Source organism: Hypanus sabinus, chromosome 30 (assembly GCF_030144855.1).
Source record: "Hypanus sabinus isolate sHypSab1 chromosome 30, sHypSab1.hap1, whole genome shotgun sequence".
NCBI classification, from domain to species: domain Eukaryota; kingdom Metazoa; phylum Chordata; class Chondrichthyes; order Myliobatiformes; family Dasyatidae; genus Hypanus; species Hypanus sabinus.
In genome coordinates this window covers 21,483,493-21,507,036 of record NC_082735.1, presented here as the reverse complement: position 1 = coordinate 21,507,036, position 23,544 = coordinate 21,483,493, and the positions used below count along the sequence as shown (strand labels likewise).

The window sequence follows — 23,544 nt, the reverse complement described above, 5'->3', positions numbered from 1 at the left end:
CACAAACCGGCACGCGCCGGCATTGAGGCTGGTCCCAAAGAGGGCGCCAAGCGTGCTTCACCAGCAAGGGGAAAAGCCCACGCGCGGGACGGGACTGTGAATATGCGCCCTCTACAGCATTCCCGCCCGGGGAGGGCGGGATCAGGAAGGCTTTAAAGCGAGGCCGCGAAGTTTGAATAAATCTCTTTTTGCAACCACAGCTCATCAACTACGTGTCGTTATTTCAGCGCTGCATGTAGCACACCGCTACAGAAGTAGATATAATGGTGGTGTTTAAGAGACTTTGAATGTATAAGGTATGGAGGGATTTGGGTCATGCACAGGCAGAAGAGATTTAGCTTAAAAATGAGAATGTTTCTAGATGCTGGAAATCCAAAGCAACACACACAAAATGCTGGAGGAACTCAGCAGGCCAGGCAGCATCTATCCAAATGAATAAACAGTCAACGTTTCTGGCCAAGAGCTTTCTTCAGGACCAAAATGGAAGGGAGAAGACGCCAGAATAAAAATGTGGGGGCGGGGAAGGAGGCTAGCTACAAGGTGTTAGGTGAAGTCAAGTGGGTGGAAATCATAAAGGGCTGGAGAAGAAGGAATCTAGTAGGAGTCGAGAGTGGAACATAGGAGAAAGGGAAGCAGGAGGGGTCCCAGGGGGAAGTGATAGGCAGGTAAGAAGAAGTAAAGTGGAAAATAGAAGGAAGGGAGGGACGGAAAATTAGTGTTTAATTTATCATTGTGACTGCTTTGCCTAGGTACCTTATAGTTTCTTATGATCCAAGATATTTCAATGAAGTTGGCTCTTGGCCTCCTGCAAAAATGTACAGCCTGTCTTATCTTTCTCCATAACTCAAGTTTCCAACCACTTCTTTCAGTTGTGTTGCCGCACTGTAACGGTAATGTCTGCCTATTTGCAAGACATGGGAAGTGGGTCTCATTTTCCACACTTCCACTGCGAACGTTTCATGCTCAAGAGCAGTGTTGCACACCTGGGATAGGTTGGAAAATGGCCTCGTTTTTGCAGATGTTTAATATAAGGACCATTCAGCTGAAAGCTTTGCTGAAGGAGCTGATAGTGACTCAAAACTCAGCTTCAAAAAAGACACAGAATTCTAATCTGTGTCTCGCAGTAGAAGTGAATAACATTGGATTGACCTTGGTTTCTCGAGAGGCAAAGTAGCCTGAATGTCTTCCTTCTTCCTGTTCACAAAGAAATTCTGTCGATTTGAAAGGTTGCCCCACCCCTGAGCTTCAAGCCAGGGCACAACGCATGATAGATTCCTCAGATAAAATTACACAGGCAGATAAGTTTAAGGTTGTGACGAACACCCAGGAAGGTACACTGAATCGCTGGGAAAACATCTGCTGATTTTACCATTGCAGGTATGTGAAAATCTGTACTTAAATGTATTAAACTTAACAAAAACAGAATGCAAAGAATGCCAGGGTAAACGTTGAAATCTGAACCTTCCAGTCAAAGTAGAACTTTGAAATATCAAGGAACAGCAAAAAGAAACTTTGTTGAGAATTGGTCTTCATCCAAATAGGTACGAACTGATTAAACTTTAATTATTCATTCTGAGGGCAGTATAGGAATTAATTATGAACTGGGCATTCAGCATAAAAATTTATAACTTAATACTATTTGTTTTACTGGACATTGTGGAAAACTGGATTTCATGGAAGCTGGTGCTACAAATTTCTTCATGCTATTCCTTTCCGCATCTCATAGATTAAGTAGGATTATGACAATCGCTGATACATAATTAATGTCTAAATGAAGTCTCAGAAAGAGATGGAATGATAAAAGCCAGATATTTTAAATTGTTAATCCTTTTCTAACAGGGGGTTCCCAACATGGGGTCCACAGACTCCTCAGTTAATGATGAGGATCCATGGCATAAAACAGGTTGGGAATTCCCACATTAGAATGTAAATGTTAAGCATTTTTGATGCACAGCCTTTCTAATTTTATACAGCTTTAGGAATGAATAGCCTTCAGTCAAAGTTTTCATAGATTGAATATGAAATCATGTCAATTGAATAACTGATTAAATTGCTCAAAGTTTTTTTTTCTGTCATATATTTTTGTGGTAACCTGTTTTTGATTTTAAAAGATTTCTCTGCAGGATAACAGGTCAGCCATGTGTCCAACCAGCACATAATTTATGATCTATCTCTTCTCCAGGCCCTGTTCTAGCTAATAAATGCTTTCTCCCTATAATATTCAATAAGGTTGGGAATTAAGCCAGTTTACTGAAAAGGTAGTCAAGAGTTTTAAAGAATATGGTTTCAAAGCAAATTTTGCTTTGTCCTTTGCTGAAAGCTATTCCAAACTGGGATGCATGATTAAGAAGTTATGAGCAAGCCAGTTAAGTAAACAGATACATAGCAGTTGAGTTCAGTAGGTGATGCAGTCCATTTTGACAAAAAGAACATGAAATGAAACTATATCAAAAAAAGAGGGACAGAGAACATAAGTAACAAGACAGAAATAAACATCTGAAACCTGTTCTGCTATTCAGTATCATGCTTAATGCCCCACCTCATCCATCTTCCTGTCTGACCCCAAAATTTCTCAAGGATAGAATAAAGCAGACTTTTCAAAGGTGAAGCATTCATAAAAGGAGCAATTGTGCTTCAGGACTTTCATATATCAGGAGATTGAACAAAAAAAGCAAGCACCTGACTTCCTTCCTAATTTTATCACATTTTAAGATAGTTTTATCTATTTTGCCAGCTGCTCTTGGCAATTTGAGTGATGATTGCTTCCTTTTGTGACCATGTCAGTCTGAAAATGAACAAGACACATTGCTGACTGCATTTAAATTAAGCCTTGTCATTGGGGAATGTCTGCCTTGAATGCATTTCCTTTCCATTCCAGATCATGTCAGATAATATGAAATATGTGTGTGTGTGTGTGTGTGTGTGTGTGTGTGTGTGTGTGTGTGTGTGTGTGTGTGTGTGTGTGTGTGTGTGTGTGTGTGTGTGTGTGTGTGTGTGTTTGTGTGTGTTTGTGTGTGTGTCCATAGTATTCCTCTATTTTGTTGGTCTACAAGGTAAGTTCAGGAATACTGCTACAATAAGTAAACTCACTGAACAGAGTGCATTAATTCTTTAATAAAAAGATAATACCACAGGCAGTAAAATAAAGCTTGATGCTGAAAGAATATTACTGATGGTTTTACATGATTCTAAGTGGGCCGAAACCACTTACTTGTAAAGATATAAACTCTGTCTGGAATCTATGACATAAATTGAGTTGCCACATGCACAGAATTCTGGAAGACCTCAGCAAGGCCAGAACTATGGAGAGGAATAAAGAATTGACATTTCAGGTCTTGGCCCAAAACGTTGACTGTTAATTCCCTTCCATATTTACTTCCTGACTTGCTGAGATCCTCCAGCATTTTGTGCATGTTGCCCAAGATCCCCAGCATCAGCAGAAACTCCTGTGTTCGACATGAGTGGGACTTGAGAATGCAGAATGTGCATTTGTCAAGCTCTGAAAGGAATTTAACTCCTGGTACTTTCTCATGTTCAGCCTCCAATTCCCACCCAAAGCTAACAGAGAAATCACTGCTTGGGATGGAAGCAGATATTTCTAGTGACTGTTAAGGAGAAAGGGTCTTTCATATCTTTGGAAAGTTACAGGACAAGCAAGCCCAAGGTCTCTTTCTGAGCCTTGGGCTGCACCACTTTTCCCCTTGGTGTACATCTAAAAAGAAAACTTATTTACCCTATGGCCTGGTGTAAAAAAAAGCTCATTCCTTCTCTGCACATCACATCAGAGATAGAACAACATAGTTAAGGCGGATCTTGCTAACTAAGATTGGATGTCCTTTCCACTTCTGTCCAGTTTTCTGTCCCAGATCTGCTTTCTTATGCTGACCAATTCTCTAATCAGGAGTTTGTTGCCACATGCACATACACATTCTCTTGGTAGAAGGGACTCCGAGGTTCTAAAAAACTCCAGAATCAGTCAAAGTACAACATTAAATTTATTCCAAATCTATTTTGTTTGAAATATAGAGTCATAGAAAAAGCTGGCACTGAAACAAGCCCTTTAGATGATCTAGTTCGTGCCAAAACATTTAAACTTCCTACTCCCAATGACCTGTACCCAGACCATAGTCGTCCATACCCTTACCTATCCAATGGTCTCATAAACGTTGAAATCGAGCTCACATTCACCAGTTACACTGGCAGAACTTACCACACTCTCATGACGCTCTGAGTGAAAATATTTCCCCTTAAACTTTTCACCTTTCACCCTTAACCCATGATCTCTGATTGTAGATCCAGCCAACCTTAGTGGAAAATGCCTGCTTGCATTTATCCTATCTATACACGTCATAATTTTGTATACTTCTGCCAAATCTCCCCCCAATCTTCAACTTTCCAAGCAAATAAAATTCTAACCTATTCAATATTTCCTTATAACTCAGGTCCTCCAGACCTGGCAATATCCTTGTAAGTTTTCTCTGTACTCTTTCAAACTTATTTACTTCTTTCCTGTAGGTAGGTAACAAAAATTCCACATAATACTCAAAATTAGGCCTCAATAAAGTGTTATGCAACTTCAACATAACATCCCATCTCCTGTACTCAATACAATGTGCCAAAAGCTTTCTTTATGACCCTATCTACCCGTGCTGCCACTTTCAATGAACTATGGACCTGTATTCCCAGATCCCTTTGTTCTACTACACTCCTCAGTGCGCTCCCGTTCACTGTGTGCACCCTACCTTGGTTGGTTCTACCAAAGTCCAACAACTTGCATTTATCTGCCTTAAGTTACATCTGCCATTTTTCAGACTATTTTGCCAGCTGGTCCGAATCCTGCTGCAAACCATGATAGTCTTTCTCGCTGTCAACTACACCACCAATCTTGGTGTCATCGATAAATTTGCTGATCCAGTTAATTATATTATTTTCCAGATAATTGATATAGATGACAAACAGCAATGAACCCAGCAACAATCCCTGCGGCACTCCATTAGTCACAGGCCTCCAGTCAGAGAGACAACCATCTACTACCGCTCTCTGGCTTCTCCCACAAAGGCAATGTCTATCCAATTTACTACTTTATCTCGAATGCCTAGTGACTGAACCTTCTTTATCAAGCTTCCATGTGAGACCTTGTCAAGTACCTTGTTAAAGTCCATCTAGACAACATCCATCGTCAACTTTCCTGGCAATATCCTCAAAAGAAAACTCTGAGAGGTTTGTTAGACATGACGTACCGTGCACAAAATCATGCTGACTATCCCTAATCAGTCTATGTTTATCCAAATACTCATCTATCCAGTGCCTTAGAGTACCTTACAATAACTTTCCCACTACTGATGTCCGGCTCACCAGCCTATAATTTCCTGGTTTATCTTTAGAGCTTTTCTTAAACAGTGGAAAAAATGTTAGCTATCCTCCAGCCCTCTGGTAGCTAATTCATGGGTTTCCATGAATTGAAAGGTTTATGTATTTATAATGAGTATGTGAAAGTATTTTAGCATTGGATATGATATATCCTAAAATTGCTCACAATACATACTGATATAAATAGGTAGTTGGCTCAAGTTTCACTCTTACTCTCTCTGACGTACAGGTACAAACTACTAGGAAAGCAACGTTTGGACCACTTCATACAGTTCTGGATCCCTTGTTATGGGAACAATGTCATTAAACTGGAAATGGTGCAAAAAAAAGCCAGATTTACAAGGACATTACCAGGACTGGAAAGCTTAGTTATAAGGAGAGGCTAGAAAGGCTATGGCACTTTCTTCTCCTGCAGTATCAGAAAGTGAGGGGAACCTAATAAGAGGTGTGCAAAATCATGAGGGGTAGAGATAGGATGAATAGCTAATGTACCCCCCCCCCCCACCCCAGGGCAAGGGTTTTTGAAACTGGAAGACATAGGTTTAAAGAGAGAATGGAAAGATTTCAATGGGTCCCGAGGGGTTCCTTTTCACTGAGGGGTGGCGCAATTATGGAACGAGCTACCAGAGAAAGTGGTATAGGAAGTATCAATTACATGTCAAGGGCATTTGGACAGTTCCATAGATAGGAAAGGTTTGAAGCAGGGGTTCCCATCCTTTTTTATGCCATGGACTAATACCACCAGTATGGGGTCTGTGGACCCTAGGTTGTCAACCCCTGGTTTACAGACACATAGGTCAAATGTATGTAAATGGACTAGCTTATGAAGGGACTCAGCCCAGTGTCAACTCTTTATTCCTCTCCATAGATGCTGCTTGATCTGATGAAAGGTCTTGGCCTGAAGGGTTGACTCTTCATTCTTCTCCATAGATGCTGCCTGACCTGCTGAGTTTCTCCAGCATTCTGTGGGACAAGGTTAGTTTGGCAATGCAATCAGCACAGACAAGATGTCTCTCTGCTGAATATTTCCCTTACTCTGTAACTCTTTATTTACTGCACAAGTCAGAGCAAATCTACTGCTTATGTTTAATATCAACAATGACAACTGCATGGCAACAGATGATTAGCTTCAGAAATATTTGATCTATAGATTGCCCTGCATTGATTTAATAAAAAAGATGAATGTAATTTCATCATATTGTTATGAAATAGAAAGCCTTATCTATCTTTGATGTATGAACTCTGCATCTGTCCTTGATCGAGATTCACAGATCTCTTTCTCTTAAAGTAGGGTTTTCAGCTCCTTATCTACAGCTGGTCAGATAGATTTGTCAAATTTCACACTCTGTACAACTATCTTTATACACCCCATAAGCTGTAACTGGGCTGTTGCTTGTTTTGAGTTGGTTCAGAAACATGGTACCATCCAAGAAAGCCTCATCAAATATTTGTGCCCTTTGTGCTCTAGAAGACAAAGAAAAAGAGATGCATGTGGAGTCTTTCTGCTTTGCACGAGCTGCTCAAACAGCTCATTGCACTACTCAGGCAGACTAATGGACCTCGGTGTCCAGTAATGTCATCCTCAGGCTGTTAAATCATTGGGTGAAGAGCAGAAATGAAGTCTGACTGAATGAATCTGATGTAGAATGAATCAAATGCATATTGCAAACCATACTTTATTAAAATATGTTCTGAGGCAGTAACGAGTTGAAAACTGATAACAATTGGACCACACAAGAGATACTGAGTTAATTTCTAAGTGGCCAACATGGATCTGCCAGACTCAGTTCTTTGGTAACTAGGTCCCTTTCAACATCACCAATGTACTAGCTGCTCTGTATTGTCAGAACATTGACAGATATCTTCATTCTAAAACGTCCTTCCTTAATCTTATTGTCTCATCATCACAATAGACAGGGTAGAGTGCAGGAAACTTCTCGGGAGAGGGAGAGGGAGAGTCACTGACAGCATTTAAGAAATGTCTAGAGAAACCTGTAAATTGCCCAGGCATAGAAGGGCACATGCCAAGTCTTAGAAGGGTTGATCTGCACCAGTAGTTGTAATGACCTGTTTCTAAGCTGTATGAATGTATCATTTTATGTCTATAATTTCTTCAAGCCATTTGACCCTTTGAGATACTGTCACTTTTCAGTTGCTTCCTGAGTACCCCATAGTCTAATCATCCCCCTCCCCTTTTTAGTGATGTGTCGACCTGCCAAGGCCCAGCACTCTGCAGTTCAGTATTAAGCCTTTCATCCTCTATTTACTCCTCTAAAGGTATATTTAAAGCCAGTCTTTTTGATAAAGCTTTTCCTTAATCTCACATAATACCCCTTTATGCAGTTTATTTTTGATAATACTTGAGGGAAATTTACTACCCAAAAATTTGGACCTATTTGACACCTTTTTCTGTGTTATATTTGCACAAAAACCAGTCTCCATCAAATAATTGGTGATACCATTGATTTCCAGGTCAATTCCTGACTGCAGGAAGATTGGCCTGGACGCTCCTGGGTGTAGCGCACCTGAACATATCTGCCAGTTTCTCATTTGCAGCACATCTCTTGGTGAGGAAAGAGACCACATTGAAGTTAGTCTATCGAAATTGTCAGTCATAGCTCCAAACCACAAACCGCGATCTTCAATTGCAATAAGGAACAAACCTCACAGCACATCAGCAAAAAGATAAGAATAAACAGACCCCCACTAGGGTTGGAGACAAGAGACTTCAAATGCTGGAAAATGGAACAGAAAGCAAACTGCTGGAGGAATTCAGCGAGTCAGGAAATAGACAGTCATCGTTTTGGGTTGAGACCCTTCATCTGGATGCTGCCCCTCTTGTAGTTGGTTTCCTGCCGCACTTTGCTTGGCTCACAACACTGCCAGACTTGTTCTTTAGTGTTGCATGCTTGTCCACTCACATCATGGACAAAGATGGTAGCATCTAAGTCCACAATGCTGCCAGCATTGGATCCTTGATTAGCTCTCACGTTGCAATGGTAGAAGAGTCAATTGGATTGATCCATCATGTGATCCTTCTTTGTTCCCATACTTTCCCTCACCTTCACGTCTGCTATTCTGTACCTGCCCTGGAAGCTGTGGCTACTTGACCAACTTCCCAGCAGTCTGTGCAGAAAAGACATGATAGATGCAAGCTCAGTTCTCAGCTGCTGTTAGAAATACACAAATAAAGTCTTTACACATGATTTGAGTGGAAAATCACCTCAACAATTTATAATTGATTTTCCACCACTTTCTGATTGTCCTTTCAAGAACTGTTTGATAGCCTTGCTTGAGGTGTTTTCACTAGTGGGAGAGAAACATTTGAAACCGATCCTTCTCAGAAACTTCTTCTGTCAGAGAATGAATCTCTGGAATTCTTTGCCCTAAAGGGTGGTGGAGACCCTTTAAATTTGACACGGTAAATATTTGAAAGATCAAGAAATTAAAGGCTATGGGGAACTGGCGCAGAAAAGGAGTTGATGTCAGCACAAATCAGCCATGATCACATTGAATGAAAGACAGGATCAAGGGGCCAGTGGCCTAAAACTTCCCTATTTTCTTGTGTTCTTGAGCATGTAGGCATGGTCAAGAGATTCAAATGTTCAGACCAAACATCAGAATAGGGAAGAAATGTGATCCAATTGATTTTGACCATGGAATAATTGTTGATGTTAGATGATGTGGTCTGAATATCACTCAAACTGCTGATCTCTTGGGATTTTCATGCACAACTGCCTCTAGGGTTTACAGAGAATGGTGCGATAAACTAAAACACCCAGTGAGTGGCAGTTCTGTAGGTGAAAACGCCTTGTTAATCGCAAACAATGCACACCAAATGATGGGGGATCTCAGCAGATCAGGCAGCATCTAGGGAAAAAGGTAAACAGTTTATGTTTCGGCCTGAGACCTTTCTTTGGGTTAATGAGAGGTTAAAGGAGAGTGGTCAGACTGACTCAAGCTGACAGGAAGCAATAGTAACTCAATTAACCACACATTACAACAGCGATGTGCAGAAAAGCATCTGTGAACACACAACATGTTAAACCTCGAAGTGATTAGACAACAGTAGCAGAAGACCATAAACATACACTCAGTAACCACATGAGGTACCTAATAATGTGGCCACTGAGTGAATATAAATACAAAGTGCCATTTCTCTGTGCCAAGTAGAAATCCCAGCGGTATTTGCTTCCATTTTGGTTGAGCAAGATGACTTGCTGAAACTTGTGTTGCCATAGTTTTAAACCGCAGGGCGTTGAGCTGTAAACCAATTTGACGAATAGAAATTTTGGAAAGAAAGGCAGTGATTGTTGTGATAGATCAACTAGATTGCCATACATTTCAGGAACACGACTTGCTAATGCCCAACAAGATATGATATGCTCTGCAGAACCAAGAAAATATTCATGCGCTGATATAACCTGTTTAATGCAGCCAAGAATCTACAACATGTTGGGACAACAGAAGTGTCTAACCTACTTTTATATTGGAAGAATTACAGTTCAGATTCTGAGAGGCTAAGATTGAAATTGAGATGTTTCCACTACCAACTCTGGTGCTTGTATCTATGCACCCCAGTTTCTCTGTCCCACTGCTCTGGATTTGTTGATGTATGCTCAACCTCATTCATTATCACCACCTTGAATTCAATTGCAGAACAGTTGTAGTGAGAAATTATGTATAAGTTAGTGCATATCTTAGGGATACTAGAGGCCAAGCATTTGTTACCTATGTCAGATCTGACAGGACATTATTCACGCTATTAGACATTGACTGAGAGGCAATGCAGATACTTTGGGGCTCAGCACTAACAAACTGCTTCCTGACCATCTCAGAGCTGAAACAGATTTGGCAGCTGGAAGAATCCCTCTTTGCACCCACCCTTGCCCTGCCCACTACCGCCACCAACCAGGTGGATATTCTGGGGAGAATTTTGTGAATAATTTTGTTTTTATTCCTAGAAACATTCCTTATTTGTAAAGTTTGCATTTTCAGTATATTTCTAAATTATTGTCTTTAGTATAAGATTTTTGTGTCATCCGTTAGTCTCGCGAGACCATGGATCTGCGCTTGGAAAGTCTATTGGAGTGTCCTCTCCAGGGCGCAGGCCTGGGCAAGGTTGTATGGAAGACCGGCAGTTGCCCATGCTGCAAGTCTCCCCTCTCCACGACACCGATGTTGTCCAAGGGAAGGGCAAGGGTCGATACAGCTTGGCACCAGTGTCGTCGCAGGAGTTGCCAGAGCGAGGTTGAAGGCAACATCGGACTGCCTTAGGGACTCCAGCTCCGGGTTTGTCCTCAGGGTTTACTCCCGAAGCCTTTCCTGTGAGTGGATGTGGCCGCAAGGCAGCAGAGGTTTGAAATCAGAGTTTTCCCTCTCTAGTAGAGGGAGACTCTATTAGAGTTATTAGTACTAGTAAGTTCAATTATTACAAGAATTGCATTATATTGGTATAATATAAATTTTTGCAATACAAATGTAAGGACAAAGCTTACACAACTAATCTGGTTATTTTTTTAACTTTACACTGTTATTAACTATTACAGTCATCTGATTTAAGCAGTCAATATTACATTATAAAACAAGGATGCACTAGAATTAAACTGCCAATCATTTCAAGGATTAAATTTACTTTTCATACAATCATTAATTTATTTTTTCTAAATTCTTTGCTCATTATTCTACTTAGAACTTCAGAAATCTTTGCTCCTAGCCAAACCTTAGTTAATTCTGCTTCCAATGATTAACTTAGCTTTTTAATCAAAATATTCATTCCAAAAGCTTTAATCTTTCAAATTTCAGAAGCTCAGTAAATGCCTTCTGAACTTCCTTTCTGATTGGGTATTTGTGAAAGAATTACAATATATGAGTAAAACAGTCTGTTATATTAAGTATTCTAAAAACACCTTCACAGCAAGGTTGACATCATTCTACATATCAAATGCAGTCCTCTGCAATAGTCTTAGGCACATATACATAGTTAGGGTGCCTAAGACTTCTGCACAGTACTGTAGTAATTTTATGAACTGCACTGTACTGCTGTCACAAAAAAAAAACAAATTTCATTACTTATGTGAGTGATGATAAACCTGATTCTGATATGGGTCTCTATTGTGGACAGAGTTGGAAGAGGGCAGGCAGAGGGCAATAGTGGTTGGGAACGGAGGAAGGGAGAGGGGCAAACCAGAGAGACATTCTGTAATGGTCAATAAACCAATTATTGGGAATGGAATATTGCCTATTGTCTCAGAGCTGGGTGTGTTTGCACCCGTGTCAAAACACACCTACGGCACTCCTTCTTTGCCACCTGTCCCACACCCCTCCCGTGGTGCTCCACCTTCGCCTTTCCAACATCAGATTTACAAAATCTCTTTACAATGTCAAATGCAGTACTGTGCAAATTCCTCTAATTAATACATTTATAAGCCTGATTTATAAAGCACTCTGCCACAGGAGCTAGATCCTTCTATTCATCTTGGTCATATCTCTCATGACTTTGTACATATTCTGCTAGACTCCTCTGTCAGAAGAACCCCATCCAGCCACATCAGACTCTCCTCGTAACTATAATTCTCCAGTTCTGGCATCATTCCTGTATGCCTCCTCTTCACCTATCTACTCAGTGACATCTTTTCTGCAGTAGGCTAACCAGAACTATACACTATTAGTATTGTGACCTCCACCCCAGACCACCCTATTCTTATCTTCTATGCCTCAAGCGATAAAATTTCAACTGATATCCACCTTATTTACCTCTTCAGTTAGAGGCTGATAAATTCTTCATTAGTAAGGGCACAAAGGGGTACAGGGAGAGGGCAGGAGATTGGGATTGAGAGGGGGAGCAGATCAGCCACGATGAAATGGTGGGGTGGGCTCAATGGGCCAAATGGCCTAGTTCTTCGCCTATATCTTACTGAATTTTTATGGATTTTTTCAATTACCTTCAGTGTTTGTGAGCATGCACTTAGAGGTCTCATTGCTTCTTCAGAATTTTTTAGTATCCCGTCATTTACCTTGCTCTCCCCAGATGTTCATATTTCCCAGGACTAAATTCTTTCCACTATTTTTATCACTTCTGTATCCATCTCACCAATCCATGGATAGCTTTCTGCCTCATCAGCGAGAACAGGCTCAATATGTTTAAAACAGGGCTAGAGCTGAAAACAAAAAAAAATGTGTAGTATAGCATCATAGAGCAGACAGTGTTGGTCAAGGCAGTGGATGAAGTTTGAAGTTAACCTGCAGCATTTAACTAAACTTCAGCAGCTGAACTTCATTTAATTAACCAACTGAAGTTAATAATTTGATTAACACTGAGCTAATTAAATAGATGAAATGATGGGAGGAAAGAAGTTTCATTGGGAGCTAACAAGCAAAATGACAATGCCCTTAGTAATTATCAGTGATGTTGTTCCATGCTAAGACACTGGCACTCAAACTGCATGCATTGTAAGTCATCGAGTAGAGAGTACATTAACTGCGTTGTTTGCTTCATAAGGCAGCCACGGACTTTAGAATTGTGGTGAACTACATATACCTGTCTGGACAAGCCCGCTGCTGACTGCTCCTGTGGCTCCTTCCACAGACGCCTGTATAAAGCAGGTTGAGGCCTGAGCCTGGCCTCTCAGTCTCCAGGATGTAGTATGGTGGTCACTCACTGCTTGTTCCTTCTTCCAGTCAATAAAAGCTGATATCTCGCCTTTACATTTCAGAGTGAGTTATTGATGGTGCATCAAGAATTGACACATTGTCTGGGACAGGAGGTGTGACTGTGAGTTACCAAGTAAAATGAACCATGAGGTAGTACGGCAAGAGCCTCAGTCCCTGTAGTTGTCCAATAGAATTGAGGTACTTGCAACTTTCCCTCACCAAACCCATGCTGACAGTCCATTGGTCCTAACTAAGTGCTAATTTATGCTACTCCCAGAATTTTTCCAACTATTTCCTAATGACCACTGTTACACAGAGGAGACTGAATTGTTTCTTTCTGCCTTTTTGAACAATTGTCTGTCATCCTATCTTCTGGTATAATAATGGCAGTGAGTGAAGAATAGAAAGTGATCGTTGAGCCCTGTTTAAACGATTTCCTTGCTTTTTTAAAGAATTTCAGATACATTTTACTCAATTCTGATGAGTTACTCTTTAATCTCTTAATATGCATCACTCTCTATCTATTTATCATTTCTGTGTGTTACTTGGATTTCCAGCATAAGCAGGTTTTCTCTTTCTTGTGATACTTAACTATCTTCCTTCTTAATGTCTTTTCATACATAGTTTCTTAGAATAGAAGACAAATATAAAGAATACACCTGGAGCTAAACACATGTCTTTTATGCCACCTCTGCATGCTAATTGATATCTTGTATAAATGTGTATGTGTGTATTTGTGTGAGTGTGTGCGCATGTGTGTGTGTGTACATCTGAGAATGTGTGCATATAGTCCAAACTTGGCTTTTTCACCATTTTGCTTCCCTGTATTTTTCTGCGTGCTGTCTATGTTTTTCTACATATTTTTCTATACACGTTCTATATATTTTTCTATTAACTTTTCCAGGAATCAATCGTACGTTGCCGAATTTTCAGCATTTCTCACAATTGTCTCTTTTGCCAATTCCTCATCCAAAGAGGCAGTGAAACTTAACGGTAAACCTCAGCTGATGAGGTTGGAGATGGTAACTGGGTCAGAGCTCCACTCAATGTTATAATTTGGAGGTTCTGTCAAGGGTGATTAACTGATTGATTGGATATTGTTGTTTCTGGATATCATTTAACTTCTGGAGTCACTACTGAAACCTAGATAGAAGAAGCTTTTCACATGGTTCCTTACAAATAGAGAAAATGTCTTGGAAGTGAAAGCCATTTCAAAATGAAACCTAGTTTTATCATTGCTTTTCAACTGAACTCTCAATCAATCATTTAGTAATGTGATCCTTGGGAAACATAGGAATATTTTGATATATCGCTTTTTAAAAAATAGTTTAAACCTTTTATTTTCTAGAATGTTTTTTTGCTTTTGTTTCTATTTATTAATCTTCTGTTGTATTTTGTTTCCTTTTATGTATTATTGAAGATTTTCAGGCACAATGAATTGGTCTTTTCTTCAAGGCCTCCTCAGCGGGGTGAATAGATACTCGACAGGGTTCGGCCGGATATGGCTGTCTGTCGTCTTCCTCTTCCGAGTGCTGGTGTATGTGGTGGCAGCAGAAAAAGTCTGGGGTGATGACCAAAAAGACTTTGAGTGCAACACCAAGCAGCCTGGCTGTAAAAATGTTTGCTTTGACCACTTCTTCCCGATCTCGCACATTCGGCTTTGGGCGCTCCAGCTCATATTCGTCTCCACTCCATCCCTGCTGGTGGTCATGCACGTAGCTTACAGAGAAGAGAGGGAGAGGAAGAACAAGAAGAAATATGGTGAGAACTGTCATACTCTTTACCAAGACACAGGGAAGAAGAAAGGAGGACTGTGGTGGACTTACATAATCAGCCTTGTGTGTAAAGCAGCAATTGACATAGGGTTCCTGTACATACTTCATAACATATATAAAAACTTTGACTTGCCTCGTCTGGTTAAGTGTAAACAGGATCCCTGCCCCAACACCGTTGACTGCTTCATTGCCAGACCCACTGAGAAACGAATCTTCACTTTATTTATGGTTGTCACTTCAGGCATCTGTGTTCTCTTAAACGTTTCTGAATTTCTGTACCTTGTAACCAAGAGAATCATAACTGAGTGCTGTAGGACAGGGTGACGAAGACACACAAACTACAGCACAAAAAATTCAATGACCTTGTTTGACAAATCATCTGAAGCAGCTTACAATTTAGAGAGCAAGGCTTACCGTGCAAACCAAAATTCAAATGCGATCCTTCACTTGAATTCATAAGCCAGAAATCAGGTCCACAATTATCCTCATTTGAATATGCAGAACTTTTTAAACATTGGCAATAGCAATAGTGGTATACATTGTATTTTTCTTTGTCTTATACTTCACAGAGCTTAACAAACTATGCTTTACCATTGGCTCTCAAGCTCCAATAATGAAGGTCATATCATTTTGCTATGAAGTTTCATCACATTCAGTGGATCTGCAAATCTTACCCCTAGCCTCTGCTGTCAGTCAAACTAAAGCACTTTGTCTGAGCATTTTAAATGAGCAAATGACTGTTCAATGTCTGTTTAAATTTGTTTGGCTATATTTGAGACAGTAGGCCAGTATTAAGAACTTCTGGACTCCCAAAATGGAGAGTACATTATTAACAATAATGTAGAAAATGGGCAAAGTAATTAGGAAAATTAAATTATAGTAAAGGATAATACATTTCAGGAATAACTTACTACCAAAGAACATTTTGATAAACAATATAAGCAAACCGGAAAGTAAATGCTAAACAATCATCTTGTCAAACAAGGGTTATTCCCTATCATTGCTAACTGGTGTTGCATTTCCAGTCCCTCATCATCAGAATGATGGGAGTTACTGTGACAAAGAACTCAGTTTTACCAAACACATCACTGCTATGATGACTGGAGCAAGGTAGAGGCTAGTTATTCTGATAGCACAGAACCATTTCATCCACTTCAAGGCACCTATCAGGTGTCTTATGGAATACTCTGCAGCAGGCTGAATGAGTACAGCCTCAGCAAGATTCTGGGATTGAAAAGCTTGTCATATGAGGAGCATTCAATAGCTCTGGGTCTCTAGTCACTGCAATATTGTCAGTGATTTGTGGTGCTCGATAATGCATTATTTACTGCAGAAATAATTCAACATAACTTAATATGTAACCTGGGATATGCATATTTTATATGCTTTATGTGCACATACACAGTGATAGATACTTTCTTCATTTTACACTGCCACTCATTTTACTGAGGAGAGTATATATTAGCTTCATTTAGGGTCTTAAAAACTGGTTTTCAATTTCATGTCCAGAGAAGATGCTGAAAAGTTGCTGGCTTATACTAAATATCCACATGAATTGCACAATAACATCAAAGTTCTGAGCTATTGAAATGTTATTGAGGCCTTGCCCTGGGCCACATGCTTGGCTTAAATTCATTGCAACATGGGGAAGAAATGGATATGGTTAAATTCTTTGGATAATCTGATAAACTGTACTAACCAACCATTAACAAGGCTCAGTCACTTGGAGAAAACTATTGAGATAAACTTATCAACAAATGAACAACTGTCTTAATGACGGATTACAAGGAGATAGAAGAATTTTCCAAAAGAATGCTTAGAGGGTTTATTTCATGTTCCTGCTTGTACCAGGAACTTCATTCGTGTCAATAATACTTCTTTAAGGAATGCATTTGTTCTTCATTTATTGTAAAAGTAAACCAGTGTATTTTAACTGATTTATATTGCAATGTGCCACATTAAAGATTTAAGATTTTTGTAAGTGTGTGGTTTAATTGGATTTTTATTCTCAGACATCAATGCTGCAAATTATGTATATTAAACCAGCTTGGATTTAAAGGTGTGAATTGAAGTGATTAGTATTTTTCCAAGAGACGGTCTTAAGTTTTTTTCCCTTTCCTGCAGGTTCCTCTATCTCAATATGACAGCCATGCTTTGAAGTCAAACAGTCTTCAAGTGATAACTAGACCTGCTCCTGTTTCTTATGTTCTTAAAGATATGTTTGACTTATAGAAATTAATTTAGAACATTAAAATTGAATAACATAATGAAAAGTGCACATACATTCACCAGTGCTTGCCTTTCCAAGGAAGTTCTGCCCCTGATTTTATTGCTGAGCCTAGAGAGATGTCAGGTGTGTTGCAATTTGACCATCAACACCTCCCCCCCCACCACCACACTTTTCCTCACTTCCATGTTACAATGTCCAGATCAAATTGGCTCCACATGGTGGCTAGCCATTGGTTTTCTATCAATCTCACAGCTAGAATACAACACACTCTATCTTTGAATAGGCATGTTACTCTTTGCAACACTTTCTTGGATTACTATAAGGGACACAAACTCAGCTGACACTTCTAAATGCCAGCTCAAAAATTATTTATTGAATTTGGCCTTTAACTAGATATTTTTGTCATTTATTTTCATGTTTTTTTTATTTTCAAATTTGTACTTTATTCCTTGTAAAGCACTTAGAACTATATTAGCTCCTTGAACAGTTCTCTAATCAGAACCAGAATCAGGTTTAGTATCACTGGTATATGTTGTGAAATTTGTTGTCTTTGCTAATTAATAGTAATAGAGAAAAACTGAATTAAAAGAATTATAGAAAATATACAAATACACACACACGTGCTCACGGGAGATATATATATATATATATATATATAAAATATCAGAATCAGGTATAATATGACTGGTATATGTCATGATATTTGAATAAAAATAGTTAAATCACATAAGCAGTGCAAAATTTATTAAAAAGTAGTGAGGTAGCGTTCATGTGTTCAACATACATTCAGAATTCAGATGGAAAAGGAAAGAAGCAATCCTGAATTTCTGATAAATCGGTTATTACATTGTTACATGACATTATACCCGATTGCCAACTTGAAACACAAGTTCCAAAAAATAAGGTTTTTCTTCCACACTGCAGATAATTGTTTAATGCAGATAATTGTATAAAGCAGATAAATTAGAGGACAAGATTAGAGGGCTTTTAAACAGAATCTTATTAGGATTTCTGGCTTTATATATACAGAAATTGTCCTTTTATGTTAGCAAATAAAATATCAAGCCCCACATTGGGCCGGTAAGATCTTTCAACTGATCTCCATATGATGCCTCCTGTAGGATAGATTAGATTCAACTTTATTGTCGTTGTGCCGAGTACAGATACAAAGCCAATGAAATGCAGTTAGCATCTAACCAGAAGTGCAAAAGAATAGTGTTATTTGCAAAATAACTGTGAATAAAAAGTACTACAGCATTAGATGTATAAGTACTGATACAGGTACAATATGGGTGCAATACTGCTTAGCGCTGTGATGTGAGGTTCAGCAGGGTCACAGCCTCAGGGAAGAAGCTCTTCCTGAGCCTGTTGGTGTGGGAGCGGAGGCTCCTGTAGCACCTACCGGATGGGAGGAGAGTAAGAAGTCCATGGTTAGAGTGAGATGCTTGTGTTGTTGAATAAAGAAGCTGCTTCATATCTACCAGTACTTTTTTCCAGTGATTTCATTTGCGTAGCAACACTAACAAATGTTAGAAAAGAAAAGAAGTGATCAAAATCAAGAGACATTAATGAAATCAACCAACGGGGAAGTGGAAAGGAAGGAAAGTCGACTGGTACGTTTTTCAATGTTAATAGGATAATGGAGGCAGGAGGTGATCTCATGAGCCAGGAGATTTTTCAAAGGGCATGGGGGAGGGCAATAAGAGAGAAGCAAGGGAAAGATAGGAGTTTGATACTGGACTACAGTGAGTGGGTGGGGAATCCATTCGAAGTTTGGACCTGCAGTCTAAAGGAAAGAGGAAGATAGTAGAGCAAACACGAGGAAATCTGCAGATGCTGGAAATTCAAACAACACACACAAAATGCTGGTGGAACGCAGCAGGCCAGGCAGCATCTATAGGAAGAAGCACTGTTGATGTTTCGAGCCGAGACCCTTCGTCAGGACTAACTGAAAGGAGAGATACTAAGAAATTTGAAAGTAGTGGGGGGAGGGGGAAATGTGAAATGATAGGAGAAGACCGGAGGGGGTGGGATGAAGCTAAGAGCTGGAAAGGTGATTGGCGAAAGTGATACAGAGCAGGAGAAGGGAAAGGATCATGGGACGGGAGGCCTCGGGAGAAAGAAAGTTGGGGGGAGCACCAGAGGGAGATGGAGAACAGGCAGAGTGATGGGCAGAGAGAGAGAGAAAAAAACAAACTAAATTTGTCAGGGATAGGTAAGAAGGGGAGGAGGGGCATTAACAGTAGTTAGAGAAGTCAATGTTCAAGGAAGATAGTAGAGGCAACTTTACAGATGGTATTAATCAAAGTCAAAAAGATTGGAAGGCTGATATTTTTAAAGTATTGAGAAGTTTATGAGTCAGCATTTGTTCATAATGCTCAGAAACAGGTCAACTACATCCACTCCAACTTGTGAGAGGTCATCTGTACTCATCCCACCTTCAACACCTTGGCCCATTGCCTTTTGCCCCAAAGGTTTTTCCAGAGAAGCTCAAGTGAAAAAACAGTAATGCTGGAGAGAGAGGAGCATCTGTCTTCCTTATGACGTGTTGGAAACGAAACACATTTAGTGTTTTTAAATTGACCAAACTGGGCCTATAAATCAGTTGTAGGAAAAGCAGAGTGTTTGTCATTGTCTAAATGTAATAAATCCATCTCAGGAGCCACTGCGGCTTATTGAAGTCCTACAGCTATTGTGTAGAACTTTAATAAGACTGTACTCGGAGTAAGGTGCAGTTTTGTTCTACTATCAAAGAAAGAAAGTACTTGCTGTGGATGTAGTGCAGTGAAGTTTCACTAGTCTAGTGCCAAGAATGGTGAGCTTCCTATATAATGAGAGATTGAGTAGACCAGGCTGTAGTTTAGAGTTTAGTAGAAAGAGGTGAGATTCTCATTGAGTCCTATGGAACGCTCACTGGGTTTAGCTGGTTGCATCTTGGTTTGACGTTGAGAATCAGGCATCAGAATAAGGGGAAAGGTTTTTTAGGACTATTGATGACTCTGAGCCTCTCCTTGCTGGAGTTTAGAACAATGAGGGGGGATCTCATTGAAAGCTTTGAATATAGAAAGGCCAAGATAGACTGGATCCAGAGAGGTTGTTTCCTGTAGTGAAGGAGTCGAGGACCAATGGGCACAGCCTCAGAATAGAAGGACTTTCCCTTCAAACAGAGTCTTTGTTAGGTTGCATTTGGAATTTCCAGTTGGCAGACCTCTTCCCTCCACGGTGCTCTAACATATTGGCAGGTTACAGTAGTGGTTTGCCATTGCCTTCTGCCAGGTGAGTTTAAAGAGATCACTACCTCTTGCAGTGGATGACCAAGACATCTAAGTGCCTTGTCGTGCTCTTAGCACTCCACAATGCCCGCTGGACTGCCTTCTTGACCGTTGGACCATTAATCGGTCTCCTCTGCTCAATCCGCCAGGACCATACTTCACACACTGGGACAGACAAATCACCTACCTCACCGAGAGTCGAAGACCCATCAGCAACCCTCACCTGGTTTGGCCCGAGGCGAGACGGTTTACCAGGGTGCGGCCGCTGCGCGTGATACAGCTACTTGGAGCCACAGGTGAGAGCTGAGCGCCTGGTGGGGACCAAAGGCGGATGAGCTGCCATGAAAAAGGGCATGGCAGGCCCCCCCACCAGAGGTGCTACCCCTTCCTAGACACCCCATACACCCCTTCAAACACAACTGAGGAGGAATTTCTTCAATCAGAAGGTAATGACTCTGTGGAATTCATTGACACAGATGGCTGTGGAGGCCAAGTCTTTGGGTATATTTAAAGCAGAAATTAACAGGTTCTTCATTAGTGAGGGTGTCAACAGTTATGGGGAGAAGGCAGAAGAATGGAGTTCAGAGGGATAATAAATCAGCCATGATGGAAAGGTGAAGCAGACTCAATGGACCAAATGACCTAATTCTGCTCAACCATTAAGAATCAGAATCACAATCCGTTTTAATATCACCAGCATATGTCATGAAATCATTTGATTTTATGGCAGCCAAACAATGATCAATGATAATAATGAAAACCATGAATTACAGTTAAAATGTATATATATACATACATACATATATATATATATATATATGTATATAAATTAGTTAAATTAATAAGTAGTGCAATAAAGGTAGTGAAGTAGTGTTCATGGGTTTAATGTCCATTCTGAAATCTGATAGCAGAGGGGAAGAAGCTGTTCCTGAATTGTTAAGTGTGTGCCTTCAGGCTTCTAAACCTCCTTCCTGATGGTATCAATGAGCAGAGGGCATGTTCTGGTTGATGGGGGTCCTTAATGATGGATGCCCCTTTTTTAAGGCTTTGCTCCTTGAAGATTCCTTGATGCCAGGGAGGCTAGCACCCATGTGGAGCTGACTGAGTTCACAACTTTCTGCAACTTTTTTGACCCTGACCAGTACTCATGCCCCATCTCTCTCCCCCCCCCCCCCATACCATACAGGGATTCAGCCGGTTAGAAAACTCAAAATAGAGTTTGATTAATATTATGGGTAAGGGGGACAGTAGAGGAAACTGGCATTGAGTTAGGGAATCAGCCATGTTGTTGGTCAATGCAGAACAGACCCAAAGGGCTACTCCAATTTCTTGTGTTCTTATGAAACAGACCGATGATAAATGATCCATTCCTGCAGAAGCATGAAGCACCAACGTTAAAATATCAGACCCCAAGTTTCTGGACAATTAAGCACCATTGTAGCAGTAACAGATCTACTGACCTCTATATTAGAAAAACTTTGAAGAGCAGGAAAGCCTCCTTGTTTATGCCTTAAGCACTGTCTAAGAAGCATTATTACATTAGCTGTTTATAACTGTTGTTGTTGTCCATGCAAGTTGGCTAGGAACTTTGAAAATCAATCAAAAATTGTTGACAACGGAAATCTGAAGTAAAGACAGATCCCACTGCAAACCAAGAAAGCCTTCCTTTCTGTCCACTACACCCCCAATCTCGGTGTCATCTGCCACTGTGCTGATCCAGTCAACCACACTATCATCCAGATTGTTGATACAGATGACAAACAACAACGGACCCAGTACCGATCTTTGTGGCCCACCACTAGTCACAGGCCTCCAGTCAGAGAGGCAATCATCTAGCACCACTCTCCGGCTTCTCCCACAAAACTAATGTCTAATGCAATTTACTACCCCATCTTGAATGCCGAGCAACTGAACCTTCCATGTAAACAACATCCACTGCTTTGCCTTCATCAACTTTCCTGGTAACATCCTCAAAAAATACTCTATAAGATTGTTGAAATATGACCTACCACACACAAGCCAATGCTGACTATCCTGAATCATCCATGTATATCCAAATACTTAAATATCTGGTCCCTTAGAATACCTTCCAATACCTTTTCTACTACTGATGTCAGGCCCACCGACCTATATTTTCTTGGTTTTTTTTAGAGCCTTTTTAAACAGGAAAACAACATTGGCTATCCTCCAATCCTCTGGTACCTCACCTCTAGCTAAGGATGATTTAAATGTCTCGAGCCCTGGCAATTTCTGCACTTGCCTCCTGCAGAGTTTGAGGGAAAACCTAGTCAGGTCCTAGGGATTTATCCACCCTGATTTGCCTCAGGACAGCAAACACCTCCTCTGTTATCTGTATGGAGTCCATGAAGTTGATGCCACTTTGCCTCACTTCTATAGACTCTGTGTCCATCTCCTGATTAAATACAGATGCAAAAAAAGAATTTCAGATCTCCCCCATCTCTTTGGCTTCATACATAGATTACATTTCTGATCTTCCAGAAGACCAATTTTGTCCCTTGCAATCCTATTGTTCTTACCATTCTTGAAGAACCCTTTAAAATTCTCCTTTACCTTGGCTTCTGGGGAAAACTCATGAATTCTTTTAACCTTCCTGATTTCTTTCTTAAGTGTTCACTTGCCTTTCTTATATTGTACTCTTTAAGTAACTCATTTCCTACCTGCTATGTACCTCATTTTTTTTCTTAACCAGAGCCTCAATATCTCTTGAAAACCAAGGTTCCTTACACCGGTCAACTTTACCTTTTATTCTATTATTTCTATTACAGTAATTGAACTGCTGTTTGGCGAAGGAAATGGTTATTTATTTTTTGTTTCCACAGATGCTGATCGACCTAGAGAGTTTTTCTAGCACTTTCTGTTCTTATTCAATTATCATCAATACTCTGCTTCAGTCTGCAAATCCTCTGTAGTTTCAAATATAAAATTAAGTTTGAGTAACATTTTGCAAACAATTTAAGTAAATTCAATTTCAACAAAAGGAATTTTTAAACATTCTTAAAAGCCAATTAACAGCATGTAAATGATTATTTGACACTTCAAAGGAGAGAGGATCTCTTTCCTGAATCCTGGTCCATGGTTGTCTCTCAGATTTTCACTGGTTCCTCCATCTCTGACCTCTTTTCACTTTATTTCTCCTGATTTATCATTTATTGATCCAGTCTAATGTGCCCTTTTACTTGGCCAAGTCTCTTATAATCTCACAATCTTTAAATACCATTGGTTA

At 40.1% G+C, this 23,544-nt stretch overlaps 1 protein-coding gene across 2 annotated transcripts; it reads left to right on the top strand.

Annotated features, from left to right (window-relative positions):
• The first annotated feature begins 1,270 nt into the window (after positions 1-1,270).
• On the top strand, positions 1,271-16,860 carry LOC132383431 (gap junction beta-4 protein-like). 2 transcript variants are annotated; one of them, XM_059954381.1, is made up of 3 exons: positions 1,271-1,377; positions 6,239-6,345; positions 14,444-16,860. In XM_059954381.1, exon 3 carries the CDS (start codon positions 14,457-14,459, stop codon positions 15,120-15,122), a length of 666 nt encoding a protein of 221 aa, XP_059810364.1. In that variant the 5' UTR covers positions 1,271-1,377; positions 6,239-6,345; positions 14,444-14,456; the 3' UTR covers positions 15,123-16,860. The 2 variants fall into 2 exon arrangements, with proteins under 2 accessions (XP_059810364.1, XP_059810365.1); XM_059954382.1 differs by lacking the exons at positions 1,271-1,377; positions 6,239-6,345 and adding an exon at positions 9,682-10,697.
• Positions 16,861-23,544: the final 6,684 nt, after the last annotated feature.